Here is a 23,282-nt window from a genome sequence, read left to right as displayed (position 1 = left end):
ATTTTTTTAGATTTCTTAGTTACATGAGATAATTTTGACCCTGAAACAGGAGACCAGGCCCAAAAGAGTTAACTAAGAAATTTGGGCCTGCTAACAAGTTACTAACATCCAAAATGATCTGTGCTTGTTCTGTTCTACTTACTGGACCAAAATTTAAGAGAATGGTAAAAGAACATGTAATAGGCCTAGAGGTAATAAATTAAGATGCAGTAGGATAAGGTAGACATTTGAATAGAAGAAACAGGCCGGGAGCCAAAGCTTTTTCCAAGCTTCAGTGAGTGGGTCGAGAACAATGGAAAAGAAGAGAGGTCAGGCTGAGGAAGATGAGTTTAAGCCCCCAGACCCATGGGAGGAAGGACAGAACTACCCCCAAGGTTGAGGGCCAAGAGAAGCACCGCCTCAAGCCCCGCCTGAGCTCCACCGATACTCCGCCTGTTATTAATATGCATAGATAGATGTTGTAATCACCTGAATATGCATTTAATCATGTACGAAAATTGTATAAAAACTGCTGATTTTGTGTGAAGCGGTTGAGCAAGTTTTTCCAGCAATAGTTGGCTTGCTCCCAGTGCTGCTAATAAATACCTTTACTGCTCAAAAGATCAAAGTCTCTGGGCAGTTCATGATACCGGATTTTTTGGATTCATTCCCTTTGTGGTCACATGTCAAAAGCAAGAATTTTTTTTTTTCTATTAAAGGTAGTAGGACTATGGGATACTTCAGCAAGGAAAATACCATACCATGTGCATTTTAATGTAAAAGTAAAGGATTCAAACTTCACTGGCTGACTTGGCTGATCTCAATAGTGGACAAAACTTTAAAATACATTATGGAGGGAATCGTTAAGGGCTTAGAAAAAGCAAATAAATATAGTGAAAGGAGAATAAAGTAAGACTTAAAAGCATTTCATATTTATCTTGTGGTTTTTCTGAGAGGAATAGCTCAAGACAACAGAATGTTTACATGTATAGGCATTTAGTAAAGTTTCAAATTTGGCACTGAATTGAAAGTATTTGGCTAAAACATAAAAATAGTTATAAGGCAAGTATTCTAAGGTGGGCAGAACACTGGCTGACAGGGGAGGAAAACAGACTGTGCAGACAGGAAAAATGGCGAAATGAATGGAGTTGTCCAGAGAGGAGCTCTGCAGCAGGATGCCTTGGAACTGCTCTGCTTATGGAATTCACTTAATGAAGCTGACCTGAAAGAAAGAGTCTGCTGATGTCATAGAGTTGGTAATACTAGCAATATTGAGGCACTACAGTCTGAGGATGTATATCATACAGTTGAAACTGTGAGACATTGACACCTGACTTAGATAGCAGAAGGAAATATAGTAGCACAAAATATAAAATGGTGTATTTAAGCAGTAAATAAACTAAAAGGAAGAACTTGTGGTATAAAAGTTTTCCAGGGCACTGGGCTGCAAATGAATAGAAAAAAATGAGTATAGTAATTGAGCAACTAATAAGAATATGAGCAAGTAATTACAACACTCATGGAAGAAAGTGGAGTGGAGTCAATATAGTCAGATAATATAATGTATGATTATTAGAACTCCCAAGGGCTTCACTAAAGAGTTATTAAATAGGCATATGGTTATTAAAACATTTATTCATATACAAGTTTGTGGACAAACTGTGACCAGTATTACTGTATTGTTTGTGTGGGGATCACGTGGTTGTTATCTAAGATGATCAAAAAAAGGATGTTTTCTGGCTTCTATTCAGACATTAAGGCATAACTAATGAAAAAGGAAAAAGAATTCTATGTTTATTTATATTCTTCTGTCCTTCCCAATGCTGCCTTTCCTGTCCCCAGGGGAAGTAGATTGTAAGGAGGTGGGTGACTGTATGCCAGGATCAGGATCTGCATCTACAGACTTGTGCCTTCCTGCGCTTGATTACCTCAGGAGATGTTCTCAGGTATGATGAACAATCTTATGCAGGCATTAACCTCGCCTAGGAAACAGTTCTAACCTGCAGGCTTTGCATCAGTCGTGAGATGGTTTGCATGAGCCCAACAAAGTCTGTGATGACTCTGATGGTAATATCCTGCACTGCCAAATGGACAGTGGCTATATCTGAGGGAATATTATACCTTGTAGGCCAGTTAGTGGTGAGAAAACTGATGATATAAAAACACACCCAGGAAGCATGTGGGAAAATGTGAACAATCAAAACCTAATAGTTACATATTTAAAACTAAATTCATTCTTACTTAAACAGTAACAGTGTTGGGAATGAAAGACCAAAAATGAAACAAAAAAAAAAAACACAAACAAAAACCCCCAAACTAAACAAAACCAAAATCCCCCCAAAAACCCAAACAACAACTTGAGAATTCTCAGATCTTAAGAGCAACAGGTTACACCCTCTGAAACACAGAAGCATTTTATCTGTACCATCTAAACTTATCTGAAGCTTGGGGCAAATCCGTAACAATTGGAATGCTAGGGTGTTTCCTCTAATCTCCTTGCACACAGCACATATTATTATCCTGGGTTACCTGGACAATTTTTATCTGACTTTATAAAGTTGTTTGTATTTCTGTAGTACCTGCAGGTCTTTTTGTTGGACCCCAGACATGTTTTTTCTAGGTACAATACAAAGGCACAAAAATGGATATTACCATTGCTAAAAGGACTTATATCTAAATTCAGATATAATGGGTGGGTTCACTACACAGACTGAGAAGGGAAGAATAAGGCACTTCAGGATAATAAACAGCAGACATCAAATTCAATTTGCTATCTTGTTCACTGAAAAATTAGTGAATATCTATGCGTATGTCTAATGTATGTTCTGTCTATACACTGTTTGCACCACATGACTATTCCTCATCCTTACAAACCTCAGCCTACAGTGAGAAGAAAATATTTTCTCCTCTTCGAAAGAAGCAGCCATTTATATTTTTTAACTTGCCAGTAGAAGAAGAACAGGAATTACTGAAAAAAAATCTTGTTTATATATTGCAAATACATTATTTACTTTAGAAAGACCTGATAAAATGCTGGTAGAGTCCCAACTATAGCACAATTCAGCAGTTTGTATTTGTTTTGTGATGGACAACCCAGGCAATGAAGCTCTGAAGTAAACCTGTACAGGTCCTTTTATCAGTATTTACTTAGTCCTTCAGAGCTTAAACATATTTTGTGTACAGCTAATGGAGCTTCATAGGTCATAGGTGCAATCAGTGAGTCGTAACATTTGCCCTTTACAAGTGAGAAGAGAGCACACTTCCTTCTCAGAAACGTGTTATTTAAATTGCTGCTTTCCCTCTCTTTCACCCTCAACCCTTTACTTGACAATGAACAGAAGACTTCTGGACTCTAATTGTGTTTTCGTAGCTTTTATTTTATTTTACATACTTGTGTTGTATGTGATAGCTTTTACAAACTTTCCTATATATACTTATCTTCTCTTTTTTTCTCTGTCTCCTCTCCACTACCCTCCCCAAGTTGTTAGCCAAAATCTATAAAATGCCCTTGAAACCCATCTTCCTCAGTGGTCGGCTGGTTAACTTGCCCCGAAGAGCGCAGGAACAGTCAGCCAGCAGTGAGGATGGTATTGAATGCATCCTTTCTGACTTTGATGACGACACTGGTGAGTGTATTGAAAGCAGTAAGTGCAGAATTAATCAATTACTTCTTCCACATGTTGCTGTAAATTTTGCTAACTGCTGAAAGCAAAAACTTCAACCCTTTGTCTCCCTGTTGTCTACACATACACATGTGCACACGCAGAACTTGGAAGTTCAGATCACATCACCTTCTTTATGTAAAGATATAGTTTGTATATAAGAAAAATAAAACCCATCTGCTAGGGCAAGACAACAATATTTTAACAAATAATTATTTTTATTATCCTGATATTGATAATATAACCAGTGTATATTTCTGAGACCTAACACAAAAAAAACTTTCTAGATCACAGCTGAAGTAAAGGAGTGAAAACCTTTTAAGGTTGGTATTGGCAGACCTGCCTTAACAGAAAAAAAATATCAGTATTTAGTTACAGTCTAGAAATATAAGGAATAATGGTTTAAATGTTTTCACACTTATGTCCTGTGGTCTGTTGAAATAAACAGTGAATTTCTGAAGTCCATATAAAGCTCCATGACCTCCAGAAAAAACAAGCAACGTTTGTCTCCTGATTATTTGTGTGGTTTATATAGGTTGTGGATTAATCAGGTGTTTGATGAAATAGATCTGTGCAGAGCCAAGTGGTAGAGGAATGCAGCCTTACGGCTTCTGAACTCAGGAGGCTTTCACAGCAATACAGTCACTTTTGAATATCTGAACTATTGAGCTGTTCCAAAGAGACTGTTTCTGTGTAGAATCACCTCCAACCTGTCAGAAAGCAGGCTAACTCCAGTGCATGTCATTCATGCGCCTCACCAGACTGGCCCTTGGTACCTACTTTTATCTAGACTCTTCCATCACATGGATTGTCCTGTTCCACTGCTACCCTCGATAAAGGAGAGAAAAGGTGCTCTCTGAAAACAGAAAATCACAAGTCCTATTTTTTCACAAAACAGCCTTTTACTTTTTTCTTTCTCTGTTTGGGTTTGGCTTTGGTTTGCTTTTTTCCGCTCTAGGAATTTCAGAATATTTAACTGGGATGTGGGAGACCCAAGTCATTGAAGCCTCTGCTTTGAGTCAGATTTGGGACTCGGCCTAGGGTCTCCCCACCTCAGGTGAACACGCTTTGCCTACTGTTCTGGAGTGGTTCTGTCTGTCGGTGTCTTCCTGTGAATAGAAAGGCCATCCCACAGCAAAGAAACCTTCTGATTTGATTTTTGTCACAGTTAAGCACTAAAACTGTCACCCAATTTGTTATTTAGATGGTAATGGTGTTAGAACATTGCTAGGCAAACTGACTTTACAAAGACAGGAGGCAGTGCTTTAGTGTTCAAAGTCACTACCAGGATGGGGCAAAATGTCTTAGCCTACTTTGCCATATTTGCAGTGTATTTTCATAGTGTATTTGATACCAGCAAGTGTCATGCAGACACAGACTACATCAGCATAGCTACTGGTGGCAGACAACGTGGGCTTATTAGTGAGCCAAGGTAAAATCCCTTGTAGCCTAATAAACTCATAGCCTTCTTGACTTAAGAATAACAGCATACATTGGCAGGAGTGTAATACGCAAGATCCTTCTAGTCGTTCGTGATATGATGGGGAACTAGCAAGGACTTAAGTGGTCTGTGAAAAATTAAAGGGCAGCAGTTCCTAGCCATCTTCAAAATTGTATTGAAAATTAGTTGTATCCCATAATCTTTTAGGGAATACGTTTACCAACTCACCTGTATCCTAATTGCTGTTCTGGCAATTGTCCAACTCTGTGATCTCTCAAGATCTAAAGATAATGTGAGGCAGCCTGATGATACCTTATGAGACATTTTACTGTTCAGTTTTGGGTACCAAATAGAGACAGTTAAATTATGGCTAGTCACCTCAGGAGCCTTACTTAAAAGCATAACCTAAATGAGTACAATCTCCTCTGGGCAGCATTTGCAATGATAATGAGATATGGTTTTACTTACATACTTTTTATGAGACATTTTACACAAGGTTAAAGAGACTGGATTATAGGGAGAAGTAAACTAAGACCAGAATAAGGTGTATGTGGAGGAGGAAGGATGGCACAAAACACAAACTTAAAAAAAGAGTGGGAAAAGGAGACTATAATTTCAAAAATGGCTATTACCTACAGCCATTACACAGCAACAGTGAACACGCAAGAACCCACAATCTTTAACTTAATTAATTTGTTTCCATCACTTTGAGGGCAAGTTTCACCTGTAGTCAATGCAGTATCTCACTCATGGTTTTTAATCTTCCTTTCTTTACTTGTAGGCCTTATCAATGTCTGGATTATTCTGCTAGAAGAATTAACAACTGCCGTATCCAACTGTCCCCGTCAACACCAGCCTCCTACTTTGGATCTGCTCTTTGAACTGCTGAGGGACGTTGCCAAGACACCTGGTAATGAAAGGGCTTGACAAAACGTGAGCTAGTGGAGTCCTGACCCAAACCTTTTAGAATCCTAAACGTCTTCTGTAAAGTGTGCTACTCATGCTAAAGCTACATAGAGACATTCTCTCATAGAAAGGGATTTTTTTAGAGTGGATTTGTTGTTCCAGTTACTGCATTGTTCTGTTGACAAAAGTCATCTTGTAAGAATATATTGAGCATATTCTTAAATTCATTGCACAAATAGAGAGGTGCGGTACTCTATTGATGTCCTAGCTACACAAAATGTTTGCTTGGTGTCTAGGAAATGGAAAGAGAAAATTACATAATCCTGCAGACCTTCTGGGAGAGACTGTTGGCTAAATGTTCATGAAGTACCTCTCAACTAGATCCAAAACTCTTACTGCTCTCATTCCACAAAAAAGTTTCAGAACTTCCTTTCTTTAGCATTACCTCAGGTCTCAGCTTGGAACAACTTAGCAAATTTACTGAGCATGGAGGCTTTGTAAGCAAAAATATACAACCATCATTATGTTTATTTTAAGGACCAGGATTTGGCATTTATGCGGTTGTACATCTTCTTCTTCCTACGATGTCTCTTTGGCTCCATCGCAGCCATGGTGATCATTCTTACTGGGATGTAGCATCTGCTAATTTCAAGCATGCCATTGGCCTTTCCTGTGAACTTGTAGTGGAGCACATTCAAAATTTCATACACTCAGGTATGTCATTGTACTGTCACATCTGTCATCAGTGACATGTTACTGATAGCTACTTGTGGAGATGGTTTCTTTGCTTTTTTGGTTGCTCAAGCATAAAATAAGAGAAGGAGGAGGGTTAAAATTTTCTGTTTAGGATTTTTTATTTTTCATTCTTTATAGGATTATGGGAAATTACAGGGAAAAAAATTGTAAGGGACTTATGGAAGTTTATGGAAGCTTCCTGCTCAGAGCACAGCTATCTTCAAAATTAAATCATTATAGTCTTTAGTATACTTTCCAAAAGAAGATACAAATACTTTGATCATGAAGAACTAGAACATCAGAAACAGGATCTAAGAGAATTTCTCCTGTATCACAGAAGTCCAGACATTTTATATTGTTAACATCAAAAGGAATTGTCTTATTTCAACTTGATGCAACGCATGTTTCAAGAGCTGCATAAAAAGAATTTGTTTTTGCAAATTCTCTGAATAGCATTTAAGTGTAGCAAGACTGTGTATCTCTAATTATAATGAAAAGGCAATGATGTTAAAAACAGCCTGTGTCTTTTCCTTATAGATATTGGTTATGAAAATATGATCAATACTATGCTGAAAGATCTTTTCAAGTTGCTGGTAGCCTGTGTGGCAGAACCAACAGAAATTATTTCCAGAGTTGGCTGCTCTTGTATCAGGTAACCCCATCTGTTCACTCTTAGCATATTCAAAAAAAGATGTCTTTGTCTTTGAAGAACTTGTGGACTGATTAAGTTGGTCAACATCTCAAAAGATGTCCACAGTATATCTAACTTCTTGTTATATGAATAATGAATTTTAGACTTACTAGCCTGTTCTTGCTGTTTTCAGTGTGCTTCAGAACCTGTGATTTTAGGCATTACTGTATGTATGATTCCCATAAAAAGCTCTTGGACATTACTTTATATCTAGTTAGTCGATAATTGATCCTTAACAAAAATACTCAAGGGTTTTTCCATTGGAATTCACACATCTTTAGAGGTAATTAATATCTTTCACAGTCTTCAGGTTATTACAGTCATAATCAAAATAAGCACTGCATTTATGTACTTACACAATGTGTGGTTCTTGTGGCAAGATGAATACTTAAAGACAAAAAGCAAAGGAGAAAAAAAGTCAAAACTACAGTGTAATTACAAAAATAGGTCAGGGTAACAACTGAGGAGATTGGATTACTAAATGAGCCTGTTCTGTTTTCATAGAATCGTAGAATGGTTTGGGTTGGAAGAGACCTTAAAGATCATCTAGTTTCAAGACCCCTGCCATTGGCAGGGGCACTTTCCACTAGACCAGGTTGCTCAAAACCCCATCCAACCTGCCTTGAACTCTTCCAGAGATGGGGATTTTCAACCTTCTCCCTTTACAAGTAAGAATTGTCTAGTTCCTTCTTGAACATGGTAACATTTTTCTGTGTTCTTGCAGGTATGTGTTAGTGACAGCAGGGCCTGTTTTTACGGAAGAGATGTGGAGGCTTGCCTGTTGTGCCTTGCAGGATGCCTTCTCTGCCACTTTGGAGCCAGTAAAGGTAAAACTGCCTTTTTGCCAACAGTCAAAACGTAATCACACTACAGACTCACTAATTTTTGACAAGTATTTTTTAATTCTTCAGACAAGTTTTTGTGTATAGAGCCAGGAAAAGAAGCTTAAAGATGTGTCATAGCTTTTTTTAATTTGTCAATTCACAGTGAAGCATGTTGCACCAACAATGGAGATTGAAACCAGTTTTTCTAAACACAGAACAGACAACACTAGTAGCTAACAGATTTATTTTAAATTGCCTTGCCAGCATGAAATCAGAAGAGTTCAGTAGGTGAAAACTTCCCTTTTGATCCATTTCTTCCTCTGGATTGACTAAAACTAGAGAGAAGACGATGTTGCTTACTTACCCCTGCAGCTGCATGCTCCATGTAGATTAGTTTTCGGCTCACTGGCTGTCTTGTAAACAAAACATCCTGTTAAGTCATCGCAGGCCAGAGTACATAAGAAGCTGTAGTGCCTTTACATTGGATGTATTAAATTGCTAAATAGCAGGTGACCAGCTGATGGTAATGGGACAGGTCACTCTGAATCTTGTATTTCACACAAACGGGCTGGACATCGCTACAGCCACTGATTTCTTTAACACACAGTGAAAGTCTGATGTTGTGTCTCTCTATAGAACCTGTTGGGCTATTTCCACAGTGGTTCTGAAAGCTTTAGTGGAGATGCCTGTGAAGTGAAGGTGGCAGCCCCCTCCCTCTCGCCAAGTGCTGAAGCGGAATACTGGAGAATCAGAGCCATGGCACAACAGGTACTGATGGATGTTTCAGGGCAAGTCAGAGAACCTTTGAAAGTTGGAGGTTTACTTTGTGAAAGTAAATTTTTGCCACCACCTTCCTCACAAACCCTACAGGCAAAGACTTCCTCATCACCAGACTAACATTTATTTATTTAACAGCAGTATTCAGAAAAAATAATAAAAACCAGGAAAATAAAACCTAAAAACTGTCCCCCTGTAAATAGGGATTAGGAATGCCTAGAGTGGGGAAAGATGCATGAATACCTGAGGAAAACTGACAATGAGATTATTGTGTAATTAGCAGCATTAGGGTACATCAGTGGAAACCTTTCTGATAGAGGAACAGAACGTTACCGTGAATCCCCATCTAGAATGTCATATACATTTCTGTTTACTCTGTTAAAGAACGATAAATTCAAAGGACAAAAAATGTGCTAAAACAGAGATGGGGATATGAAACTAGGAAAACAAGATTTGTTTAACCTATCAAAGCAGACTTTATAGAGAAATGCAGATTTTTTTTCTCTATAAATACCTAGATATAGGTTGCAGAGAAGAAAAAGAGTTGCTGGGAATTAGAGGATAATGGTGATATTTAAAAAATTATTTAAAACTCACAACTAACTCCTCATTAGCAAAGCAGACTTTGAGACAACTTTCTTAGGGTCCTTTTGACTACAGTGGAGGTTATTCATTTTATGAAAGTAGTTATATGAAACAAGTTCTTTGAAATACAGAAGACTGAACTTAATGACCTGTGGGGAACCATAAAACTGTAAATACTGCATGACAGCTTCAGCATGGGAAAGCACCTAGATTAAAACAGCTAACAGATGTTTGGTATCAATTTCTGACTTAAAAAATCATACCCTGATGCTGCTTGAAAATCTGAAACACACAGACCAGGATTGGTGATCACAAATAATGTGGCAGTGGCAGACATTTTTCGAATAGAAAAAAATGTTTTAAATTAAGTTTTAAAGATGCAGAACTCAAGAAAGCAGGGAATGTGGCATTTATACTTTTCTTGTAGACACTATCAGTGGCACTCCCCGAGTCCTTCTCAGAGGGAATTTACTGCAACTATGAAGCTACAAAGCAAAGCTACAGCAACTGAGAGTTGTCTCCCTGTTTCCCACTGTCCTGGTGTTGGCTGGGATGGAGTTAATTTTCTTCCTAGTAGCTGGTAGAGTGCTGTGGTTTGAATTTAGTGTGAGAATAATGTTGATAACACACTGATGTTTTACTTGTTGCTAAGCAGTGGTTACTCTAAGTCAAGGACTCTTCAGATTCCCATGCTCTGCCAATGAGGAGATGCACAAGAAGCTCAGGGGGACATCTGATGGAAACCAACCTAAGGGATATTCCATACCATAGATTGTCATGCTTAGCATGTAAATGGGGGGAGTTGGCAGGAAGGGGCTGATCACTGCTCAGGAACAGACTGAGCATTGGTCAGTGGGTGATGAGCAACTGTACTGCGCAAGTTCATTTCTTTTTTTTTTTTTTTGTTGCCTCTATTTTTGTGGTGGTGGCGGTTGTTGTTATTACTATATTTTATTTAAATTATTAAACCATTTTTATTTCAACCCATGGGTTTTACCTTTTCTTTTCCCTGATTCTCCTCCCCATCCTTGAGAGGGATGGGTGTGGGGTGTGGTAAGCAGTGACTGTGTGTCAGTTGCTGGCTATGGTTAAACCACGACACACCCCCACAGAATTGCATATTAGATTTCTGTATCTTAATGGCTGAAAATAATCCTTCTGACAACCAGCCTTTCTAGGTGCAACAGGGCTAACTATGCAAATAGGTCCTTGTCTCCACTATACTTGATATTTTCTTTAGTAGTGTGTAGGCAGCAGAAAGCTTGTTTTGGCTTTTGGTACTATGCCTTATACAAGTTCAAAGGAAATATGTCTGTCCTTTGCCCTGTGCTCTACGGATGTCTGGAGGTAGCCCATTGCTCTGAGGCTGTTTTACCAAACCAGCATGCTCCAGGGAAGGTCTGCCTTGGGGGATACCTTGCATTCTCTCTATCACTGTAAAATAATTCAATATGACAGATTTTTGCAATGAAGGGAATCCTATTTTCAAGTGCCCCCAAGAACCCAGTGCAAGTGCTAAACTGACTGTTTTATGTAACTTGTTGTTTTCTAGGTCTTCATGCTGGAGACTCAGTGCTCCCCAAAGACTCCTAGCAACAAGGAAGGGTTTGAACATGCCCAGTCATGTGTGCTCATCATTGACCTGCCACCAGATAAGAAACCAAATGGGCATAGCCAGAGAAGGTAAAGTATCTTCTCAGGAAAATACTATGTCATTAAAAGTAAGATAAAAATATTTCCACACAGAGATATGAACTGAGCCTGGCAAACTATACCTCTCCCTAGAGCTCATAAAAAGAAATGAATAGTCTGATCAAATTAGGTTTTGTGACACTGTTATGTTTGTAATGATACCTTGCAAATGCAATGTCTGCTTCACTAATGGTCTTTTAAATTCAGTATTACTCAATTAAGAAGGTGAAAAAAGTTAATGGATAGGCTGGAACAGTATAAATTGAAGAGACCACATCCAAAACTGTGAAAAACTGTCAACATATTGAGCTAGGGAATATTGATTTTGCTTGGCACTTTATTTTTGTGGAAGTCCTTCCATTATGTTACTGCCTCAGAAATTCATGCATTTGCATGACAATCTGATCCTGTCAAAGAATGTTTCTTTTTGCTTGCACTCGGTTCTTTAAACAACTGCTGTAACATCAGTAGAGCCAAGAATCAGAATTCTGCATTCAGGGTTTGTGTTTGTATTGCAAGGTATAAAATACATGGCATGAAATTGTCTTTTACAAAATACCAAACCTACTTCTGTACCACTTCAGGCAGTTTCATTCAAATCTAAACTATTGCTTGCAACAAGGAGGCAGAATGTGATGGTTCTTCTTTGGCTGAACTGGAAGATGTCTCTGTTCTTACACAGCTGTATAGAAGTTTCCCCTGAGAGCACGTGCTCTGTCTCCTTGCCTTCAGAGCACAGGGCCCTGTTCAGAGACAAAGAAAGCTTAAGATCACAGTCTAAACCCTTCCTTTGTGGTGGGAAAATATCTGCTTTATTCAAAGGTTAGCAGATTGTTCATCTTGTTATAATGAAAGCAAAGCGAAAGACTGGAATACTCACCTCTCACAGCACACAAGGCCATGCAATCTAAGAGGTTCTGTTTGTAAAGGTAGTGTGGGTCTTGCTTATCTTTAGATAAATAAATGTATAAAGCTTGCAATTAATACAAACTCTGAATGCTCTCACACTGCGCTTTGTCTAAACAACTGCAAAAAGTATATATGCCAGTAAGCGTTACCCCAGCAATACTAATTTTTTCACCAAAACATAGCTCAAAAGTTGACTGTGCCACTGTTTTTCTTATTATTTGCTACAGCAGTGCAGTAATATGCCAGTCATGCATGCTAGTAACTGTGGCCTTTCAAAAGTTTTACTTTAACCTTAGCAGGGTTTCTCTTCTCCCTTTTGCTTTTGTTTCCTTAATGCTGCATCGTTTCACAGGAAGCTGGGGTAAGGGAGCTTTTCTTCTTCCTAAAAAATAATCATATATTTCATTTTGAAACTTTGGAGAATAAGAAAATACTATCCTTAACCAGCTTTGACACTGTGTTTTCACCTATATTGCTGTACTAGTTTGTTTCGGGATTGAGCAGTACTTTACACTGTCCTTGTAAATCGCTTTTTTGGCTATTACAAGGAAAGCAGATCTCCTTCATTCCTGACCATGCTTTTGAAACAGGATTAGTTGCTTGAAATCACTGCAAGCTCTCATTAACTTTATACGTGCTCTTAAGAGCTTTTCTGAGTCAGAGCCTCTAATGATTTTTACAGCAGAAAACTACTTCCCCATAAAGAGCACCATTATATGTGTTAATCATCAAGATTTTAGCACTGTGAGATAAATTTTACTCACATATCAGCACTGACAGCTGTGTCATAGTAAGCGAACTGACATGAGTAACAAACTGAGAAGAACAGTCTGAACTTTTTTTTTCAATGTTTCATTCTCAAAACCGAGTTTTGATATGATTTCTCAAAAAACAAACAAAAAAATAAAATTAGACTTCTTATTTTGGTGTTCCCAAACACTTTTGAAAGTTGTTTAAGGAAAGGGGAATAATTTTTGCAACAAAAAATATTAAAGGTCTACGACTGAACTTCTCATGTTACATGAAGATTTGCTTTAACTTAGACCTAAAACTTCAATATTGCAAGCAAACTGAAAAATCTCTTCCTCACTCGATAGCCATGCAAATTAAAACACAGCCCATCATACATCAAAACAAGTATTGCTATATGCATCTGCTCCATTTAAAACATAGCCGCTGCAGTCTTATGCAAAGACTTTTATTTAAAGGCCTTAAGATAGGTTCCATACTTTATAATTTTGAATCCATGAGATACCAAACAACAGTCGTGTCCACCCTTTCTTCCAAGCCTTACTTGCCTGTAAGCCTCTCAGTATTATTTACTGGTGAATGACCTGAAAACTTTTGTTGGAGGAATTTGCCATTCCTGGGTCCTCTGTGCAAATCATGTATCAGTGAGGGCTAGAACAACTCCCAGCATCTCTCTAAAAGGAGTACAGCTAAGAATATTATATGTGAGAAACAGAGTTGGGAGTAGCTATTTCCATGCTAGCTTCTCAGTGTTCAAGTTGGTCTTAAGAGCAAACATGTGCCTTCAGCCAGACTTCAGCTTGTTTGCATGCTGCACTGCACTGCTGCTGTTTCTGTACATGTTTATTTATTGGTTGGTTGGCTCTTTGAGGTTTATTTTAAGAAATAATCTTGGCATTAGTGGAAATGGAAACCAAATAGTAAACTAGTTTTGGCTTCAATTTATCATGGCAAGGTTAAGGTTGTCTGACATGTTGGGGGAAGGGTAACTTTTGTGTTGACGAGTCCTTCAGTTATAGCAGGCTGAAATATTGAGCATACTTGCAGCTGCCAGAAAATTAAAACCCAGAATATTTAATCCCTCAGTGTCAGACACTGGAGAAAAGGACAAAAATCATAATAGAGTTTTGTTTTAATACCATCTCTACACAAGTGCCATTAGCGTGCTTGCTGTGGACAATTTTTGCTTAAACCAATCCAAGAGTCCTCCCTTTTAGGAAAATATTTGAAAGAGTAGCTGAAAGACCATTCTAGACCGCTTTATCTTTCTCCACTTCTTTTGTAACAAGGCTGTGAAAATTTGGCCTTTCATTTGCACTTTTTGTTTTAGATTCTACAATATAAAGTAGTTCTGTACTCCTAGTGAAAGCACAATGCACCGCTTTAATATTCTGTGATTTTTTTCCTTCCTGTGCTTGGTTTACCAAGTATTCCTTTCAGGACGATAGTGGTGAGCTTGCTGTCCCACCAAGTACTGCTCCAGAATTTATATGACATCCTACTGGAAGAATTCGTGAAAGGCCCTTCTAACTTGGAGGAGAAAATGACAATACAAGTACCAGAAAACAAGTTGGCTGGTTTTCTCAGGTACATCTCCATGCAAAACCTGGCTGTCATCTTTGACTTACTGCTGGACTCCTACAGAACAGCCAGAGAGTTTGACACCAGACCTGGTTTGAAGTGTTTGCTGAAAAAAGTATCTGGCATAAGTGGAGCTGCCAACTTGTATCGACAGTCGGCAATGAGCTTCAACATCTACTTCCATGCCTTGGTCTGTGCAATCCTGACAAACCAGGAGAACATCACTGCAGAGCAAGTGAAAAAGATCCTCTTTGAGGATGATGAGAGAAGCACAGACTCATCACAGCAGTGTTCTTCAGAAGACGAAGACATTTTTGAAGAGACTGCCCAGGTCAGTCCCCCCCGAGGGAAGGAGAAGAGGCAGTGGAGGGCTCGAATACCATCTCTGAGCGTGCAACCCGTCAGCAATGCGGACTGGGGGTGGCTAATCAAGCGCCTTCATAAGCTCTGCATGGAACTGTGCAACAACTATATCCAGATGCATCTGGACCTGGAGAATAATGTAGAAGAGCCTCCAGTATTCAAAGGTGACTCCTTCTTCATTTTACCATCTTTTTACTCAGAAACCTCCACCCCATCGACTGGAGGGCTATCTGGAAAGGACACACCATCAGAAGATGACCGCAGTCAAATCAGGGACCAACTGGGAGACAGCCTGACACCTCGAGGAGGAAGTGGAGAAATGTTGCTGCTCCCCCCACCCTTAAGTCCTAAACCAGAGAAAAAAGAGCAAACTAAGAAAAAAGAATGGTGGGAGAGTGCTGGCAACAAGATCTACACTATAGCCACTGACAAAACCATCTCCAAGCTCATGACAGAATACAAGAAGAGAAAGCAGCAACAGACCATGACATCCTTCACCAAAGAGATCAAAGTGGAAAAGAAAGGGGAGCTCCTGGGTTCAAGAGGGCCAGATTCACCCATACTCCAGCGGCCACAACATCTTATAGATCAAGGTCAAATGAGGCATTCATTCAGTGCTGGTCCAGAGATCCTGAGACAAGAGAAGAGACCACGCTCAGGATCTACAGTCAGCTCCTTGAATATCTCCGTTAGGGATGCTGAGGCCCAGATACAGGTAGGACATTCTTGTGGAATGCTAATAATAATAGCAATAAATAAAAATATACTTATACATATTTTTTAATTGATTTTATTATAATCTTTTCCTTAAATGCCTTTTTGTATAAAGAAGTCCTCATGATGAGCACTGAATCTTGCAGCAACTGGTACTGATAAAAACCTGATTCTGTCCTATTAAAAGAAAGTTGGTCTTTAGGGAAGTGTTATCAGGCATATATATACTAGTTCAGCTTTCAAGAGTGTTTCTGTGACTTGGGTCAAAGCTGCACTTAATCTTAAGAACTAGTAACCTACAGCAAACTCATTGCTTACTGTTGAGGGCTCTAGCCCACTTAAAGCTTTTGAAAACAGCATGCTCCTTGTCACAACGTTTTTGTACTTGAGGTTTTTTTGTTAATTCCAGAGCCAAAATAGTGGGCTCTGTTGCTAAACAGAAACTTGCTGCTTGCATGTCCAAGTGAACAAATCAGTGAAAGCATCAAACTTGACAAACTTTGTTCACTGTGGGACAAAAAAAAAGGTGATGAAGGCTAAGCATGATAACTGCAATACAAAGTCAAACAATTACTTACAGTACTGAATGTGAATTAGGAAAACACAGTGAACATTAAATGAATATGCTGGCATTACTCAGTCCTCTTCATGAGGCTGTAGCCACTAGATATCTTATTTTGTGCCTCAGCCAATGGGCTCATCTGTTTAGAAAGGTCTTCTAAAGAGTCTTTTCTTTCTGTCCAACTTATTTATAGGCATGGACCAACATGGTGCTGACAGTTCTCAACCAGATTCAGGCCCTGCCAGACCAAACTTTCACAGCCCTGCAGCCAGCAGTGTTCCCCTGTATCAGCCAGCTGACTTGCCATGTGACAGATATCCGTGTCCGCCAGGCAGTACGGGAATGGCTGGGAAGAGTGGGCCGAGTTTACGATATCATCATTTAAACCAAGCAGTGCTCTGTTGCAAAGGGCAAGAGGCATTCAAGGTATACAGCAAAGAAGTATTTGGGGTTCATTAGTTGCCTATTTGTTGGTCGTAAATTAAGAAACAATGAGCTTGTTGATTTATGTCATCCACTTGAGATTGCGTGTTCCTCGCTCACACTAGCAAAGGAGGCAAAACATGAGTCTATCCAAGTGTCTGGCATGGCTCCAGAACCCAGAAACTGCCAGTAAGTCAGGCTGGTACCTGAAGGGGTGATAGATTTCAGTACCCTTCATTTTAATTCAAATTTGCGACAGTGGGAGCCACAAGAAACTGCAGCAGAACTTCCACACTTGCAATTAGCTGTGAATGCAACTGTCATGTGGATGTCAAACCAGGTCAGTAAGCCTATGTAACTTAAATAAATAAATAAATGCAAGTCAGGAAAAAGATGTAGCTGTATGACAAGCAAAAACATGACACTTTTTAGGATAACATTTTCCCTTCAAAAATTAGCATGAGAGAGGATAGGCAACTAAAGACTATTATAGTAACCATATACATCACTTACTAAAGAAAGTGGAAATTGATTTTGCTCCAAGAAGAGCCTTTGAAGTCTGGTCACATTTGGAGTAGCTAAAGTATTCCACGTCTAAAACTGGTGAACCAAGCACAGACTATTGATCCTTTCATTGCTCTTGTGGAGTATTGCTTGAAGAGAAATGGCACTGTTGAGCTGCCCTCTCTCGAGTGCTACCCTGGTTGCCTCTTCAGCTATGCCTACAGCTGACCACTTTTTCACAGGTCAAATTCCCCCTAAGAGCAAAAGGGAAGTTTGTTTTGTGTTTCCTGTGAGGCTGTGGGGAAGACACAACACAGAGTAAATACCAGCATGTGCCGGTATGCAGCATTCAACTAAGCAGAGTAGGGATAAAGTGTTCCAGTTTAAGCAACACTGTGGCTATGATTCTACTGGAAATTTGTTTGCTTATATAGAGCTGCTGTAACCAGGAACACCCTTATCACCTTTGTTAAATGTAGCCTATCATTTCACATTGAGCTGAAGCAAGATGGAAAATAGTCTGAAAGTCTTTCCTGTTTCTCTCCCATTTCTTACCTGCTGCTCCTCGTGGAGGTTCATCCCCCTCTGTGCAGCACTCCTATAGGGACTACTGCAATTCGCTGTTATTAGGAAGAGGGAGGAGAAGGGGAAGGATTGACTTGTGTTGTCAAATGCATATGTGATGCTCTTCGCACTAGACACAGCAAAGGGTTACCTTGCTGCACAAGTTATGTCACGGCCCCTGGGACATTCCATCTGGAACTCCCATGCCACATAATTTGTTGATCAGAGTTGAAATGACTTGTTGAAAATAAGTTGATTTTTAATCTTTGGTGACCCCTTAATGCTGTTCTCCCAAGACTTTTAAAATGTGCATACCAACTAAATATACAGCTTCAGTCCCCGCTCCAAAGCATTCTAAAAATGTCATCTCTTTATATCAGGCCTGGATTTTGCACAGCTAACTGCTTTTAGCATCTTAAACCTAGAAAACCCGAGGGAGCCAAGAGGCTTCACTGAACAGCCATCACCCAAGCTGCTGTGTTTACAAAGAGTCTGCCACTATCCTCCTGCCTTTTCCTCTGTTGCCTACTTTCCATTTGTCACCTGTTAGACTTGTGTAGGGAATATTTGTCCCATAAATTTCTGTAGTGTCAGTCATGTTGTTTCCCTTTCTTTCGAAACTTCTCTTTGCTAAACTGTTTAAAGGACATAAAAGTTCCATAAAAACAACTCTTTCCTACCACCTAAACTGAATTTATAAATGACCAACAATTTTTTCAATTGTCAGTTTTCTCCCAACAGTTTAAATACTTCCTCGGGGACAGGTTAGATTAGCCTTTGGTATCTGGGAGAGTTGTAGCACTGTTTGAGTTCTGTTGCCATGTCCTTCTTATACATCTTTAGGTAGAGTAAAAGAGTGGTTATATTTTTGTGCAAGTTTTTACTGGGCATCTATATAGAACTGGTTTTAAAGCAGTACATTAGTTAGGCAACAACAGATATCAGAATAATAAACCATATGCAAAACAGGTTTTGATTATTTAAAGAAACCCAGGTTTTCATTATAAATTATATGAATGGATGCAGATCCTTGTGGTACTGATCTAAAACTAATGAAAATCCCTAGATTATGTTGGGGTACTAAAATTGGCAGCAGTACTGGTGAAATCACCCAGGACTACAGAAGAGACCCTAGTATCTAGGAAACACTATGGTTATGTGTTCTGGTTGCAATACAAAATCCGTCTGCAAAACAGAAAAAAAGCTCTAGGAGTGACAATACCACTACCACCTCTCTCAAGTCATGAACAGTATAACCTAGTATTATCTGATTAGCCACCATCTTGACCTAAAATATAATTTAATTTCAACTATTTACACTAGAACTACCATACTGGAAAATGAGGAGTAGATTTGCTATACTGCTGTTGCCCTGTTTTAAACATTGTCCTTCAAATTGTGCACCAAGTGCCCATTGTCACCCTCAGTGCCTCTTCTTATTAACACCCCTCCATAGGAGGTCATGAGTAACTTTGAGTAATTCCAGAAACGTGATTTAAAAGGAGGGGTGTGGGGTTTGAAGCAGCAAGCTTTACATAGCAAAATTCAGCATGTGCTGCTCTTCCTTTTCTTTATGTGTTAAATGATAAGCAGGTGAGGAGAGCAGCCCAGGGCCACTTCAGTAACCATTAATCTGAGATGCAGAAGCCTTCTGATGCCCCTTCAAATTATAAACAAATAAAAAAATTGAGTTAGTTCATTGGATTCTCAGCAATTTTTTTGCTAGTTTAGCCATAGACATCAGCAAGCCCCAAAGAAGTAGAACAATAAACGCGTGAAGTCACTGTTTCATAGATCTGTGCAATTTGTTTCATGCCTCATGGCTGCCAGCGTGATACCTTTCAACCTCAAGCTTTTAGCCCAAAGGAGGAGTCTGCCAGGACAGTCCCAGGAAAAGGTGACTGGCATCAGCCTGTCATAAGCTTCAGGAGGGGATTCCCGAACATCCCAGTCGTGTCCAGCTACGTGTCCATGCTACAGCAGCTTTTCTGCTTTCCACTTGTGAGTGGGGAAGCACCTCAATCAGTAGCACAAAGTAGCCCTTGTACATGCGTAAGTCTTTCTCACACATATAACCCATTCAAATCCTCACTTATAGCTCTATAAGCTAATGCATGAGCTAACAGCAGCATCTTGGCAGCTTTACTCTGGTGGCTTGACATCCTTCTCAGGTACCAGAGCTGCACCTCTGCTGCCTTTGCCTAATTCACACTGCCCTCCTCAGGGTCACTGCAGCAAGCAGAGGCAAGGACACTAGTTTTCAAATCTTGTAGGCAACCACTAACAGAGAAAGTTGCTGTTGTCCATCATCAACTACCTTTAAGCACATGAAACAGCTCATCACTGTGCAAATATTTAAAGTGGACAAAAGCAGAGCACTCATCAAGAAAGTGATCCTTCTCTTACATACCAGAAGCAAGGTTTGACCCCAGCTTACATGATCTCAGGCCATTGCATGTGTTTGCACTTTATTCTGTACTGTGAACACGTGCAGACATATGAGATGATTGATGCATGTATCTACAGATACCTGTAGCTCCAGTCACTGTCATATTCTGAGCATTCAGCAGATTTACAGAGAGCTAATCCACATCATTAGTAATATGTTTATCATGCTGTCCAAGTGCTTATATCACACCAGCACTGGTTAACGCAGTTACTCTGGTACATTTTCTAAACATTCATCAGCCATAGAATTACCACCACTATCTTTTGGTTAACATGCTTTCATGTCCTTAAGATGTTAAGATACAGATTTAATATTTTCCTGGGGATAAACACTCATGTGAGAATAACTGACTTAATTTAGCATCTAGAAAGAATTGCTAGGAAAAGATTTAGGCAAAACTTTCCTTGTACAACTCCAAGCATAGGCAACACAGTTTTTTGCCTTATCACAGATAAAAAAATTCATGTCCTCTGCACTATGGCTGGCTCATGCCAAGGCCAAGCACAGTTTACACCTGTGACTTGTAAGGTGCTTTACCTTTCAGGTTGAGCTTCAAGTTTTTTTAAAACCTAAACATTAACCTAAATTCACTGACAAATTCTCGCTTGCCAAAGATATAACCCCCACCTCTAAGTACCTTACGTTACTGTGTGTAATCATCATCTGTACTTGATACAGCAGCATTTCAATGTTGGTATTGACACTTCAGAGCTTGGCACAGCACTGGCGTGAAACCGAGCAGCAAACAAACTAGCAGATAGAGAGGTCCAGCTCCATGTGCTGCCTGCACTTTGAATTTGGGCCTAACCCGTGAAGAAAGGTACAAAGTGCCAAAGCTGTTGAAATCAATGGAAGTTAAGTACCTAGACATCTTCACTACTCAGGACTCGGTCCTCGAATCCTTTAGTCTCTACATACGGGTTTACAAATTCTCAGGAAAGGGTAAGTCCTGTACAGTTCCTCACATCACCCATTCTGCTGCTGTCCCCTATACAGCTCCTACTTGAAGAATCCACAGGAACCAGCACATAGTCCCATGCATCCCAGTGCTGCAAAATTGGAACCTTTGCTTTTGCATAGTTCCAGTAGGAGGCTGACCCAAACAAGCTGAAGTGTTTTATTTTTTACCTACCTCCTCATCTGTGTAGAAGCCAATTGAGAAACTGAGTGTGTGGTTTGGCTATTGTCACCTTTAGCAATCCATTCTAGACATGCCATTTCTCAGTGATAAATTGTTTTTAATTCACAAAAAAAGGGAATTGCTCTCTTTTTTTTTCCCACTTTTGTACTAAGATCATGTTTAAGCAGGCTACTTACTCATTACTCCAGTTACAGTCATTTATGAAAAGACCTGTGTACATGACAAAAAAAACCCCTAACTGTATTTTGTAAGTATAGAAGGACCAAGTTACCATAGCACAGAAGCACAAATGTTGGATTTTATGCAATATAGATAAAAGCATCCGGCAGCTAGTGATCCCTCTTCACTGAAACTCCCTATTTTGAGTGGAGCTTCTATAGGGATATGACTAAAGGGTCTCTTAGTGGCCCTCACCAGCAACACACCTGGGACTCCAGGAAGTTGTACAGCTGCAAGGAAGAAGTCGTATATCCTCTTTCTGTTGTTTCCACTAATCCCCCTCAGAACATATACTTAATATGTAACACTAATATACTAAACAGACAGATTTGGCCAAACATACAGTGCTGGATATTTAAAAATAAAAAATGAAAACACACATGGCCTAAGTATGCACCAGTCTTTTCACTTAGTGATCAGAGGTCTCCCAGCTGAAAACTAAAACCAGAGGGAAGAAGAAATGCCCTAATTCTGTGGTTATTAGTGGAGTTGCACTGTATGATCCTGGATTAATGCAATACTGAGCTTGCCTGTGGAACCAGATCCCTCAAATTCCAGTTTTTGGCAAAATCACAGGTTGAGGTTTGCATAGTCTCCACTGCCACATTGAATCAGGGTTTATGGAAAGCATTTTTGGTTAAGAAACATGGCAACAGGATCTATTTCAATGCTTTTACCCCAACATCCCACTTTTCAAAAGGTAGTTTATGTACTTCCATAAATTTCATCTAAATACCGTGGAGCACCAAGGCCCTGTTTCCTGTCCATGCATTTGGTTCATCTGGGCTGCACTGAAGTGCCATGCTTTCACAAGAAGCAAGCTGCAGTGAGAGAACTGAGCTAGCTGAGAGGCACAGGTACACAGGTGAAAGCAAGGGACAAATATCACCTCCATAAGCAGGCTGTGGCTCCTGAGCCACCTACTCTGCAGGGGAAGGCAGGATTCTATACCAAAGGGGAAACAGCCAGGAATGGCAGAGCATGGTGGTGACAGAGCCCTGTACTGCGTGTTGTTTGCTGGCGCAGATGGGAGCAAGAGATTGAAAAGTACACAATGACAGTAGCAAGCACCTTCTTTCAGTTCCTGCCTCTTTTCTCTCCCCACTTTTGGTCATTATTTGTGAGACTGCAAACATACTTCTATGGGCCCTTCAACCAAAACTGAAGGCAAGCCAAAGGGAGTGAACACTCCATTTCACCAAAGATCTAAGCCTTTCCTGTTTGAAAATTAAAAAAATAAAATTTTATTTCCATGATGATGGCTGCCACAGGAAGCATTTTACCACAAAACATGATTCCCAGGACTTAATCTCTCTAGCTGTATATTCAGGAGGAGCCAATAATATCTTTTAAGAGAGACTATAAATCACCTTGTCAAGCAAGTGCTTACATGGGGTTTACCTTCTGCTAATTTGATACCTAGCTGCAATTCCTTGGTCTCATCCATGTTTCCTCCCTCTACCTTTCTGCTCTTCTTTAGAAAAATACCTTCCTATGTCCGCTGCGTCCTGTTGTGCCGCTAGCTTTGTATGGTCCTTGGGTGTCCAGTGGTCAGGCAGTCACTGTCAGCTGGCTTGCAAATTGTATTTTGTGTATATTTTATTCTGACTGAATTCTGAAATGGAAATATTTTAAAACAAAAAGTATAAACTATTTATGTTGTTTGTGTTGTAGAATAAAGACTCCAATGCAAAATAAATTATGCTTTGGTTTTGTCTAACAAAAATTGTTTTACATCCTGATGAAGCAAAGGAACAGAACTGAGAAAGGGCCTGAAATATGTGGTATGTACCAGCAGGGACTGCTGTTTT

General features: G+C 39.6%; 1 protein-coding gene across 1 annotated transcript in view; it reads left to right on the top strand.

Annotated features, from left to right (window-relative positions):
• The window catches only part of ARFGEF3 (ARFGEF family member 3), an 88,817-nt gene extending 65,647 nt beyond the window's left edge, over positions 1 to 23,170 (top strand). Inside the window, exons 25-34 of the mRNA XM_018078155.2 lie at positions 1,822 to 1,925; positions 3,461 to 3,605; positions 5,864 to 5,992; positions 6,526 to 6,702; positions 7,261 to 7,375; positions 8,139 to 8,241; positions 8,875 to 9,006; positions 11,153 to 11,283; positions 14,380 to 15,610; positions 16,365 to 23,170. Coding sequence (XP_017933644.1) covers positions 1,822 to 1,925; positions 3,461 to 3,605; positions 5,864 to 5,992; positions 6,526 to 6,702; positions 7,261 to 7,375; positions 8,139 to 8,241; positions 8,875 to 9,006; positions 11,153 to 11,283; positions 14,380 to 15,610; positions 16,365 to 16,556 — 2,459 coding nt within the window. The 3' untranslated portion in view covers positions 16,557 to 23,170. The remainder of the gene's footprint in view (positions 1 to 1,821; positions 1,926 to 3,460; positions 3,606 to 5,863; positions 5,993 to 6,525; positions 6,703 to 7,260; positions 7,376 to 8,138; positions 8,242 to 8,874; positions 9,007 to 11,152; positions 11,284 to 14,379; positions 15,611 to 16,364) is intronic.
• The last annotated feature ends 112 nt before the right edge of the window (positions 23,171 to 23,282 follow it).

The sequence above is a fragment of the Manacus vitellinus genome, unplaced genomic scaffold (genome assembly GCF_001715985.3).
Source record: "Manacus vitellinus isolate BGI_N305 unplaced genomic scaffold, ASM171598v3 scaffold_4_pilon, whole genome shotgun sequence".
Lineage (NCBI taxonomy): Eukaryota > Metazoa > Chordata > Aves > Passeriformes > Pipridae > Manacus > Manacus vitellinus.
Note: the sequence above shows the minus strand (reverse complement) of the source record. Positions and strands in the feature narration are given on the sequence as shown.